General features: G+C 43.2%; 1 protein-coding gene across 1 annotated transcript in view; it reads left to right on the top strand.

The window, feature by feature from the left end:
- LOC126259631 (probable asparagine--tRNA ligase, mitochondrial) overlaps positions 1 to 13095 on the top strand; it is a 71306-nt gene that overhangs the window by 9426 nt on the left and 48785 nt on the right. The window contains exon 3 of the mRNA XM_049956553.1: positions 12226 to 12460. Within this exon, the coding sequence (XP_049812510.1) occupies positions 12226 to 12460 (235 nt within the window). The remainder of the gene's footprint in view (positions 1 to 12225; positions 12461 to 13095) is intronic.

The following is a 13095-nucleotide window of genomic DNA, read 5'->3' as shown; positions in this document are numbered from 1 at the left end:
GGACCCAGTACTCTACCTTGAGGCACACTAATGTTTGTATGTTTCTTGCGTGATAATTGTTTTACTAAAAATTTATCATCAGCAGATGTGTAAACTATCTCTATCTTTTGCACTCTGTTTTCCTGGTAAGACTGTAACCACTTGTTTGATATTCCTGTTACACCTAGTGCTTCTAGCTAGTTTAGTAGTATTGTGTGGTCCACAGGCCAAAACCCGTGCACAAATCTAAGAATACTGTTCTGTAGTCAGCTTCAAATGCTGGTTATCTAAATTTCCTCAATAGTGTTTTGGGAAAAGAATGTCGTCTTCCCTCAAGGAATTCCTGTTTGTGTTCACGAACCATCTCTGTAGTACTTGCATGTTGATTGAACCTACCAGTAACAAATCTAGCAGCACACCTCTGAATTGTTTCGATGTCATCCTCTAATCTGAGCCAATGGGGATCCCAAACACTCTAGCAGTACTCAAGAATTAGTATTCTGTATGCAGTTACCTTTACAGATGAGGTACGTTTCTCTAAAATTCTCTCAATAAACTGAAGTCGACCATTTGCCTTCCCTGTTATTGTCCTTTGTGTTCGTTCCATTCATATCACTTTGCAACATTACACAAAGATAATTAACCAGTGTGACTGTGTCAAGCAGCACACTACTAGTGCTATGTTCAAACATTGTGGGATTGTTTTTCCCACTCATCTGCATTACCGTACAGTTTTCTACATTTAGAGCAAGCTGCCATTCATCAAATCAATAGAAATTTTGTCTAAGTCATCTTGTATTCTTCTACAGTCACACAACAATGACACCTTCTAGTACACTGCAGCATTGTCAGCAAACAGCTGCAGATTGCTCCTCTCCCTGTCTTTCAGGTCATTTATGTATATAGAGAATAAGAGCAGTACTGTCACACTCCCCTGGGGCACTCCTGACAATACCCTTGTCTCTAATGAACATTCACCATTGAAGACAGCATACTCATTTCTGTTACTGAAGAAGACTTCGAGCCACTCGCATATGTGAGAACCTATTCTGTATGCTTGTACGTTTGTTAACAGTCTGCAGTGGGGTACTATGTCAGACACTGTCTGGAAAGCTAAGAATATGGATTCTGCCTGTTGCCATTCATCCATGGTGTGCAGGATATCATGTGAGAAAAGGGCAAGAATTCTACAGCAAACCAGTGTTAAGGATATTAGTTTGTAATTTTGCAGGTCATTTCTTTTATCCTTCTTATGTACAGGAGTGACTCACACTTTTTTCAGTCAATTGGGACTTTGTGCTCGGTGAGACATTCAGTAAGGGGCCGATGCATGTAACTCGTCCTTGTCAAGAGTTTCAAGTACCACTTTTGTGAACTCTATTACTCTATTATAGCCAATATTGTACTTCTCCCACTTCTGAAACAAAACTCAACTTCGTTAAAATTATTCTGTATACTTATGTAACTCATTAGTCTATCTGCCATGATTGATTCAATTCTTTTTGAGAAAGCAGACAGTAGTGAAACTGACCTGTAATTTTCTACATTGCAAACCTTGTTTCTGGGCTCATTTGTTATGTTTGTTAATGGAGCTTGTTTGCTGTCTATGCACACCTTCAGAATAGAGACTGGAGCCTCATCTGTATCTACTGACTTCTTATTTTTAAACTTATATGTTGGCCTCCTGACTTCAAGTTTCATTGTGGGAAAGAAAGCCATTGTGCTTGCTGTGCAAGTCATTGTGGGTTCTACATGTGTTTTAGGCAATTTTGTTGCAATTTCTCTGCCATACCAGAAACATAGCCATTCATAAAATTTGCCAATTCCTGAGGATTTTCTGTTAGTCTACCCTCATCTTTGATTTGTATGTTATTATACTTGTGTCTGACTTTTCCAGTTAATAATGTCCCATACTACTTTGCTTTAATTTTCTTTGTTCTGTATTATTTTGTTATTGATTTTTTTTTGCAGCTAGTTATAGCCTCCGTTATTATACTTGTGTCTGACTTTTCCAGTTAATAATGTCCCATACTACTTTGCTTTAATTTTCTTTGTTCTGTATTATTTTGTTATTGATTTTTTTTTGCAGCTAGTTATAGCCTCCTGTATATTTTTATTATACCTGTGATAACAATCTTGTAACTGTGGATTAGTTTAGTGCTTTTCTAGAGAACTGAGAAATTTAAATGTTTGGGAGGACTCAGAAATACCTGCAGTTATCCATCTGTTTTCTTTAGCTACTGATGTTGAAGTGACTATTTTTGGAAATATCTCATCAAAAATGAATTTAAACAACATGCAAAATTTAGAGATCTAGCATCACTTCATCCCAGGCTTGATTTGCCAGTAAAAGTGCACTTACAGTGTCAGTGGCTGTTCCATTGTGAGCCAATTTTTGTTACATCTTGCTTGTTGGATGATGGGTACTGAACATGATAAAGCATGAGATTTTTTTTTGTAATGAACCAGAATGCTCATTCGTAATTTTCTATAATTTGTAAACAAAGTTAGCTGTCACATTGTTATGTTAGGTTAGAATTTAACCTCGTAGTTGCAGTTTTTGGCAATATTGGAATTATGATATACAAGTAGGTTATTGCAATGACTACACACCAGTCTATCAAGGGCAACTGTAATTTCATGTTGAGATTCATTGGCGTTGCCAACTCACTAGCAGATTGTCCCATTCCAACCGCACCTAAGTCTTGAGTTACACTACTGGTCAGTCTGTCAGCACATCTAGTTTTTTTTCCACTCACGAAATAAATACAAAAAGCAGTGACATCACTTAAAAATCAAGATATAATACGATTTAAAAGTTATTCAGGCACTCTTCGTATTGAAAAGAAAATATAGTAAATTTGTATCTTCTGCTGAAAGAAAACATTAGGTTCAGCAATTCTCATTTGCTACCATATATTGTCACCCAGTTGGCTATGACAAAAGTCAATGAATTGTCAACATCAGCATGCTGCATAAAAGCTGCTGACACTGTAAGTGCACTGTAACCAATTTGCCAGTGCCCTAACAAAGTATGGATTGTCCATTTCAAGTAGATCCTTTTGTAGACCTGCAATGGTATGGATTTTGTCAAACCTGTCTTTAGCTTTATTGTTTGACAGTAATGATTAAAACACCAAGATCTCTTATAAATACTTCTCTTTTTACCATGTTGTTATCTGTACTTACATGGTCTAAGACAGATGTTGAACTTCTTGATACCCCAGTACCAGCATTTATCATTTTTACCATGCCAAAAGTGTTCAGAGCATTCAGGAAGTTATTAATTATTTACCCTCAACACCTGTGTTAATATTCATGAATCCACATATTATTATGTTAGTTTTGGGGGCTGAGACTTTTTCCTGGACTTCAACTAATTTGTTGAAAAAGATCTCCACATTACCACTGGATGACTGGCACATACAGAGAATAATTAACATTTTATGAATGTCTAGTTTTGTTAGTTCAGTAGCTTCCAACTCAAAATGTTTATCTATGTTAATAGTGATCTGATTTATTCTAGCTTTAACATATGTGCCACCTGTGATATAAATACATGGTCCTCCACCCTTTAAGGTAGTTCTGAAGTAGCAACTTGCAAATTCACTGATGATCGCATTGTATGCTGTATTTGACTGTCTCTACACTAGTGCTCTGTATTGCATGCTATCATGCTGTTCAGTCTGTAATTCAATTCGGATAAAATAATTTTGGGTGTCGGGCTGCATCATTGTAACTACTAAAACAGCTAAATTGCCAATGTTTCGACCAATGTGCTATGGTCCTCATCAGGGCGGTTTATGTGGCCCAATACCCAAAATTATTTTATCCATATGACACCAGCCATGGAAGCCAACAAATTTATTTCCGTAATCCAACTTTAAGCTGGTGCAAATTATTTTAAGACTGCACATTTTGATGATCAATAGATAATTCTGAGAGAATTTCTGTAATGTGTGTGCTCTCTGGAGTTGTACATTCTATCTTTCAAGTACTAACTGGTGAAGTCTCTAAACTGATTGAGACACTTCAAGGCAGGGGATTTCTTTGTCACGATTTATCTTAAAAAAGATCTAGTTGTGTACCCATGGTAACAGGTATTTGACCATGCAGAGCCCCACACCTACCTTTCATGCTCTTACTAACTGACTACACCAATCTTCTTTTTCCAGTCCTGTTGATGTGCAGACCATGCCTAGTGTACCTTCATCTCCCAATAGCCCCCACCAGCACCAGTGAAATGTTTGCCCATGCAGCAGTCATCAGTGCCATCTCAAGCTTTGCACTGACTCACTGTACAGCATTGCCAAGATGAGGCCAACTTGCTGCCAGAAGAGCTCAACTGAGCTCACCTTGGTGTTAGCAGTTAGAGAAACTGCCTTACTCAGGTCACCACCTATTTGTACCCCATGTCTCTATCTAAGCTGTTCCATGGCCTGCCCACTGTCACTGTCTGATCATCCTTCATGAAACCTCACAGAGGTCATGAAACCTCAACCACCTGATCAAGACCAGCAGTCAGCTTGAAAATGCTACCAATTGGGGGTCTACACCACTTCTGTGACTGCTATCTAGCATCTGTACTCTCTTCTTCCTAACATTTGTGTCATTCCTAGCCGTCCTACTCACAGGCAGAGTCTACTGCCTATTTCCTACTACTACACCATCTTGAGGCTCACCTCCCCCCAATTCTAGCAGCTGCAATCTGCTCCTGGTAGACACAACATAAGTATCAGACGGTGACCTCCACCTTCTAGCCTTCTTACCAACTGCCAGTTCATGAAAAGCTCCCTCACCATCGCCTTTCTTCATCCTCACTAGCTCTCTCCTAGGTTCACTGAAGTGTACCTGATGGACAGAAATCTTCCTCTCCTGCTCCTCTATTGCTCTGTTCACGCTGCGTTTTTTGCAGGATCTTATTGACCTGCCAAGAGCTCTTCTCACATTGTCAGAAGGATGTTAAACCCTAGTCTTCCGTTCTTCACACAGCTTTCTCCCTAGTAACACCATTTGCTACAGCTCTCACAATGCACCCCACAACTTATTTTCTTATGGCAACTCTCGCAATTTCTGCGTGTGATCAAATAAAATATCTATAGCAAAGGAAAACAATCTGTAAATACATGAAACTAAAAAAATTCTGATATCTGTTATCCTTATTGTTGTGTTGGCAGAAGAGCCAACACGGTGTTACTAGTGGAGGCCGAAATGCACGCCTTTTAGCTCACGCAGGCTGGCGTGAGGAGGAAAGAACTATACTGAGGTGAGGTCTGAAACATGACAAGGAATTAGAATTCAGAAAGCGGATGTAATTAGTTTGATACTTAACTTTAATCCATTACTGATGAACGTCGCTCTTGACGGTACATGATTCACAATATTATCTGTTCAGAATACATTCATAGTAACTGAATATGGCGCCTTGCTAGGTCGTGGCAAATGACGTAGCAGAGGGCTATGCTAAACTGTCATCTCTGCAAATGAGAGCGTATGTAGGCAGTGTACCATCGCTAGCAAAGTCGGCTGTACAACTGGGGCGAGTGCTTGGAAGTCTCTCTAGACTAGATCTGCCGTGTGGCGGTGCTCGGTCTGCAGTCACTGTTAGTGGCGACACGCGGGTCCGATGTATACTAACGGACCGCGGCCGATTTAAAGGCTACCACCTAGCAAGTGTGGTGTCTGGCGGTGACACCACATTCCTCCCCCGCAAATCGGCGTACGGTTGTGGTATAAGGTCTCCGCCCGCCGTGGGGAGGACCACATGTTGACGTATGCGACGAGGTGGGGAGCCATTCGGACCGCGGGGAGCTAGGGAACGCCTGAAAACCTACTCCAGGGTGCATGCCAACATGCGGTGTATGCCCCGTAGAGAGACAGGAGGGGCCGAAGGGTCGACCTCCATCGGGCCGGGGCACCCGACAGGCGAAGACGACATATGGTCCGGAGTGGGCAAGAGTTCCATGTCGGAGGACAACTGGTCACGGGAAGCGATCGGCGGCGCGTGACCCAGGGATGTGCCCGACGGCTGCAGCGACGCATCCACTGCGGGCGTCGCCGGCGGGAGAACAGGCGGTGGCGCGGCGCCATGAGGCAAAATGGAAGGCAGCGTCGGTAACAACTGGGGCTGAGGCGAGCCAGTAGATGGGTCCCCGGGGCGCTGACTGGACGGCACCGTCGCTGAAAGCAGACGGCGAGTGGCAGATCCCGTGCGACAACAGAGGCGCAGCTGATTGAGATGGCGGCGCACCTCACCAGAGGCAGCGAAGAATGCGCCCTTCGAGCCAATGCCGTGAACCTCGATAGTGGCGGTAGTAGACAATGTCGCTTGGGGCAAAAGCAGGTGTCTGCCACTGCACAGGAACCTGATGCGGCGGATGTAGCAAAGACGTCAAGGTTCGATGATGGCGACCGTGGAGTAACTCAGCCGGCGAGCGACCATCTTGGGGCTGAGAGCGATACGAGGACAAAAAGAGCAATAACGTGTCCTCCCGAGAATGCGACTCTTTCAACTTCAACATCTGTGACTTGAAAGTCCTGACCAGTCGTTCAGCGGCACCGTTTGACTGTGGCGAAAACGGCGCGGACGTCAGATGTTGAATACCATTGGCCTTGCAGAATGACTGAAATTCTATGGACATGAATTGTGGGCCATTGTCGGAAACAATTGTATGTGAAGACCTTCAATGCAAAAGATAGCAGATAATGCTTGGATGGTGGCAGATGATGTCGTGGAAGACATCCGGACAACAAAAGGAAAGTTACTGAATGAATCTATCACAACCAACCATCGAGCATTCCAGAATGGACCAGCAAAATCAATGTGTAAGCGTTGGCAAGGGAAAGTGGCTTTTGGCCATGCAAAGAATTTCCGTGGTGGTGCTGATTGTTGTTCGGCACACACCATGCAAGAAGAGCACATATTCGTAATTGCAGCATCGCTTCCGAACCAAGTACAGTGCTGACGAGAAAGTTGTTTCGTTCTCACTATACCCTAATGTCCTTGGTGGAAAAGCTTTAAGACAGAGGACTGTAACAAACGTGGTACCACGACCCTGGACTGATCATTATCAGAACGCAACAGCAAAACACCACGTCGAACAAAAAGTCTCTCCTTGTGAGCAAAAAATCGGCGAAGCAATGGGTCCCCAATCCGTGAGGGCCATTACGTAGCAACAAAACGCAGAACGGTAGCAAGGACAAGGTCGGCAGTTGTGGCTGTAGCTACACGACGAAAATCAATCGGAAACGATTCGACCACGTCATCAGTTTCCGAATCAATGAACATGCAAGCAAGTTCGTAGGAATCGAATGCAACAGGCAAATGGGACAACGCATCGGCGTATGTAGGCAGTGAACCATCGCTAGCAAAGTCGGCTGTACAACTGGGGCGCTTGGTCTGCAATCACTGTTAGTGGCGACACGCGGGTCCGACGTATACTAACGGACCGCGGCCAATTTAAAGGCTACCACCTAGCAAGTGTGGTGTCTGCCCGTGACACCACACTTATTTCACTATAAAAGGATGTAACATCCTATAAGAATCATGCTACCTATGACTGTATGTCTTGCGGAGTTTGCACATATGTTATGGGCACTATAGCAAACTGGTTCCTCTTAATACACCTTTGGAGGCTGTCGCTGTTCGGGTAAGGGCATTTCAGGATATTACCATCTGCAATGTGTACCTCTCTCCTGATAGTGAAGTGTCTCAGAACATATTGTCTGCATTGGATTCTCACCTCTGCCACCTTTCCTAATCTCAGATGATTTCAGTGCCCATGATCCTTTGTGGGGTGAAACCATGATCACTGGCTGCAGTAAAGACCTCAAAAACTTCCTGGCACAACTTGACCTTTGTCTCTTGACTTTTTGTACCCCCACACACACTTCAGTGTGGTGCTTGGAACTTTCTCAACCATTAACCTTTCCATTTGCAGTCCTTGTCATCTCCCATCTGTCCATTGGAGAGTCCATGATGGCCTGTGTGGTAGTGACCGCTTCCTGTCTCTCCCTCAGTGTCGCTCCCATGGATGCCTACCCAGATGGGCTCTGAACACTGTTGACTGGGGTGCTTTCACCTCTGCTGTCACCCTTGGCTCCCCATTATGTGGAGATATCAAAGAGACAGTCCAGAATACAACTACAGCCATTCTTTCGGCAGCTGGGTTGGCGTCTCCTGTTCCTCGGGCCTGTCTGATGTAAGACAGAACCTTGATGGTCACGAGAAATCACAAAGGCCATTAGAGATAGTAAGTGGGCTCTCTAGTTCCATAAGTGGCACTCATTGATGGAGCACCTCATTGCCTATAAACGACTCCATGCCCAGGTTCACCACATAATAAAATTACAGAAATGAGAATGCTGGGAGTGGTACATTTCAACTATTCGACCAATTATCTCCCCTTTGTCGGTTTGGGCAAAGATCAGACTTCTCTATGGATACCAGACACCTGCTGGTGTACCTGGAATTATCTTGAATGGCAGTCTACACTGACACACAAGCCATTGCCAAACATTTTGTCTGCATTATGCTTGGGCGTCTGTGTCTGAGAATTATCAACCTGCCTTTTGTGTCATAAAACAATGGGTGAAGCAAAAACAATTATCTTTTACTACATGCCACCTGGAACCATATAATGCTCCATTCAGTGAGTGGGAATTTGCCAGTGTCCTAGCCCACTGCCCTGATTCAGCTCCAGCACTGGAACACATCCAAAACCAAATGATCAAGCACCTATCAGCAGATTGGCAACATCATATTCTTGTCGTCTTTAACCATGTCTGGAGCGAGGGCGAGTTACCATTACAATGGCGAGAAAACATCATAGTCCCAGTGCTGAGTACGGGTAAGCACTCTCTAGAGATGGACAGTTATCACCCAGCTAGTCTCACCAGTGTTCTCTGTAAGTTGTTCGAATGCATGGTGAGCTGGAAGCTGTGTTGGCTCCTTGAGTCTCCGCGTCTTCTGGCTCAATCCCAGGCTGGTTTTCACCAAGCCATTCCACTACTGATAATCTGGTTTACCTGGAGTCTGCCATCTGAACAACTTTTGCCCAATATCAACACCTTATAGCCATTTTCTCTGACCTGTAAAAGGTGACACCACATCCTTGCTACCTTACATGAATGGGATCTACAGGGTCTGCCCCTGATTCTTATCCAGCACTCACTATCACACCAGGCTTTCTGGGTTTGAGCTGGTGCTTCCCTTAGTATCTCCCATATCAAAGAGAATGGAGTCCTGTGGTGTTCTGTACTAAGTGTCCCTCTTTTTCTAGTAGCCATAAGTGGTCTAAAAGTAGTTGTGAGGTCCTGAATATCATCTTCCTTGTATGCTGCCAACTTTTGCCCCTACTGTTGCTCCTCTAGTGTGGGTCTCATTAAACATAGACTGCAAGGCACCATACAAAAGGTGCAGACATGGACTGTAACCCATGGCTTTCAGTTTTCAGCTGCCAAGACTCACGTATGCACTTCTGTCATCGTTGCACCATTAACCGCAAACCAGAACTTTACCTCGATGACCAAGTATTCCGTGTGGTGGAAACTTATCCCTTGTTAGAACTCGTTTTCTATTCTCAGTTGATGTGGGTTCCCCACACTCTTCAGCCTAAGCGAATGTGCTGTCTGCACTTTAATACATTTTGCTGCCCGAGTAACACCAGCTGGGGTGCAGATCACACTACCCTTCTGTAGCTTTACAAATCCTGATACACTCCTGTCTTGAAAATGAGAGTCTGGCATATGGTTTGACACCTCCCGCAGAATTGCGGATACCATATCCAATACACCATTGCAGGGTTTGACTTGCGACGGGAGTGTTTCGAGCTAGCCTTGTGAACAGCTTACTCATGGAGGCTGGGCTCCCTCCATTGCGGATCAGGTGCCAACAACAGCTTGTCAATAATGCTATCCACATTCACAACTTCTCTAAGCATCCGAAGTACTATCTGCTCTTTACAGACATGGAAATCCATCTCTCACAATGGCGAGTCAGATCAGGGATTATAATTGAAATCTGCATCTGGCCCCTCCTCTCTGAACTCCAGTTATTTCCTCTTCCACCTCTCCTCTGAGCCCACTCACATACACCTTAGTGACCCATCCCTTGGCCACAGCTTTGTCTTGACCTATCACAAGGTCTGAAAGACTCAGTTCCTTCTGAAACCCTCTACCACCAATATTTCTCCATTCTTGGTGTATTCAAGGGTACAGTTGGTTGCTGGTTACATAGGTTTGCTTATACTCGTGCAGGACATACTGAATGGGTTCCCTGCCAGATGGCTGTCCTGTTGTCACTGTGGAATTGGTAGCCATATCTCATGCTCCCAAGCATATCTGTTGCTTTCTCATCTGCAGCAACTCCCTGAGCACTTTACAAGCTTTTGACCAACATTACCCTCGCCATCCCTCGGCCATTGTTATCCAGGATTCCCTGTATGCCCTTGAACAATATGGATGTTCAGTGACCTTTGTATCGACCCTGGGCCACATGGGGGTTCCATGGAATGAACTCGCTGATACCCTGACCAAACTGCCTACCAGTAAACAGATTCTTGAGATCGGTATTCTGAAAGAGACTTTCTATTGGTATTATGCCATCAGGTTTTAGGAATCTGGAATATGGAATGGCTCACTCTGACTTCACCAAACAAACTACCAGTGATAAAGGAGACTAAGAATCTGTGGAGGTTCTCTATGCAGGCCTCTTGCAAGAACTCTGCTTTACTTTGCCGGCTTTATGTTTGCCATACTGGGTTGACTCATGGTCATCTCTTCTGTCACGAGGACCTGTCGTTAGACCGATGACCTCGCTGTCTGGTCTCCTTCCCCAAACCAACCAACCCACTGTCGTTGTGGTTCCCATTCGATGGTAGTCCACATTTTGCTGGACTGCCCCGACCTAGCCACCCTGCGGTGGACTCTTATTAATCTCCCTGACTAGCTACTCCTAGTGTTAGGAGAGGATGCTTCAGTGACTGACTTAGTTTCATGTTTTATTCAAGAAGAGGACTTTTACTACTTTCTTTAAGGAAGGACCATGTAACCTTATCAGCCCATTGAGGGGTTAGCAGAACTCACTGTTGCCTCCTCTGCCCAGAGCGGGATGCGGCTGCCTGGGCTCAATGGTCCAGTCCAGTCCTCACTCTACCTGCTCTTTTATTCTTCTTCCTCCATTTCACGTTGTCTGTTAGACTTTTTCGTCTTTTGTCTATCTGTGTGTTCTTGCCCTGTCCGTGTTCGTAGTCTTACCTAGACAACATATGAGTAGGGTACCTCTGGTAAGTGGCAGGGTTGGGGGATGTAAGTCCCCTCATTGTACTCTGATTACAGGGGCTTCCGGCTGCTCCCGAAGTGGGGCACCTCGTCTACGTTCCTTCCTCTGTCTCCCTTTCTTCTCCTCGTCCTGTATGTCACCTTTGTTGATCTTTTGTAGACCTTGGAGTTTTTCTTTCCCTGGGTTTACATGGTAGACTATCTCTGACCTACAGTCATGTAGACCTGTCTGTTTGAGAAAAGTGGGGCTGATGACACAGTAGTTTGGGCCCTTTAATCATCCAACCAATCAGCCAATGTAACATACATTGTTTTGTTGAGTTTGATACTAGCATGAGTTCAGTAATTTCAGATGTACATACATAACGTAAAATGTTAACATGGAAATTGCTCATAAGAGAAGTTCAAAACAGCACAAGATATTTCTAAACTGCAGTCTTCATTTGTGTGACAGGAAAAAAGATTGTAGTGCAGCTATTCACAGCAAAAGGTATGTATAAAATACATACAGATGCTCATGGTTTATTACATGTGTGAGTTTGGCATGTAAACAAAGGTCAGACCTAGACGATGACTATCGGAAATTCAGTGTACAGATGAAATTTCAATATAATAATCACTAAATATGTATATACTGAAGAGATATTCAAAATGAGAAACTCACAAAAAATATACAATCAAAGCTTATGCTTTGACAAGCACAAAAGTCACATGTCAAGTGGCTATCATCGTGCTAAAGGTTTTGTAGATTTTATGTGGATGGGATGTTGTATATTATTTGACACTGAAATTTATAGCATAGTCTAAAAGAAAAATTAGACTTTGTTGTGAAAAGTTAAAATGATTTAAAATTACCTGAACAAATAAAAATGTTGTATATATAATATTTTAATGTAAGTGATATTTTCTGTTGGATACATTATTAATTTTATCATTTCAGTAACTGCAACTGTTGTTATTTCACAGGGGAATTGGTAATGTTTACTGTTTCGGCCCAACATTTCGCGCGGAGAATTCACGCTCCGGTAGACATCTTTCTGAATTCTACATGATTGAGGCAGAACTGGCATTTTCTGATAATCTAGATGATGTGTCTGCTGTGGCAGAAGGTCTAGTCCGTGCATCAGCAGAATGTTTGTTGGCAGAGCATTCTGATGATATAGAGCTCTTGGCAGGAAAAGAAAGATGCAGAGTTCTTGAGGTGAGCATGACATCTTAATATTTTACTCGTCAAGATCTTTATAACATCCAGCAATAGTAGTTGTCAGAAGTATAAGCTACCAGAACTAAGGATTTCAATAATTAAGTCAGAGAGACAAATAAGACTTGGAAGTGTAGGGGGCTAGTTCTATTGAGGACAAATTGACAAATCAGAGATAAAGGCATGAATCACTGGGAACAGACATTTTGACTAGGCGAAGGAAACAAACAGCAAGTAGAGGAGGAGGAGAAGACCAAAGACAGAAAATGCAAAAAAGCACCATAAAAAGAAAGAAAAATATGAATGTGAAGTGTGAGGAATATAGTGGTATGAGTGATGATAAGTGCAGGGGAATAAAGTGAAATGGCTATCAATAACTGGAGATTTTAGTGTAAACTAAGGCCATTCTAGTGAGAGAAACCAAGTTCACCATATGGAGTAAATGCTGTAAGTGCTGCTAGTATTGAGGAAAAGAATTTGGACCATATGGCTGATGAAACAGGGCACAAGGTTACATGACGTGTATTGCAGGCTATGCAGTATTAGAAGGTATTGCTATACATCAGTATTAATACTATGCCTATAACACTTCATGTCCAAGAAATATTTCTTGCTAGCAGAAGTGAATCAAGGAA

This window comes from Schistocerca nitens, chromosome 5 (assembly GCF_023898315.1).
Source record: "Schistocerca nitens isolate TAMUIC-IGC-003100 chromosome 5, iqSchNite1.1, whole genome shotgun sequence".
NCBI lineage: Eukaryota > Metazoa > Arthropoda > Insecta > Orthoptera > Acrididae > Schistocerca > Schistocerca nitens.
This window is presented reverse-complemented; position numbering and strand designations above follow the sequence as displayed.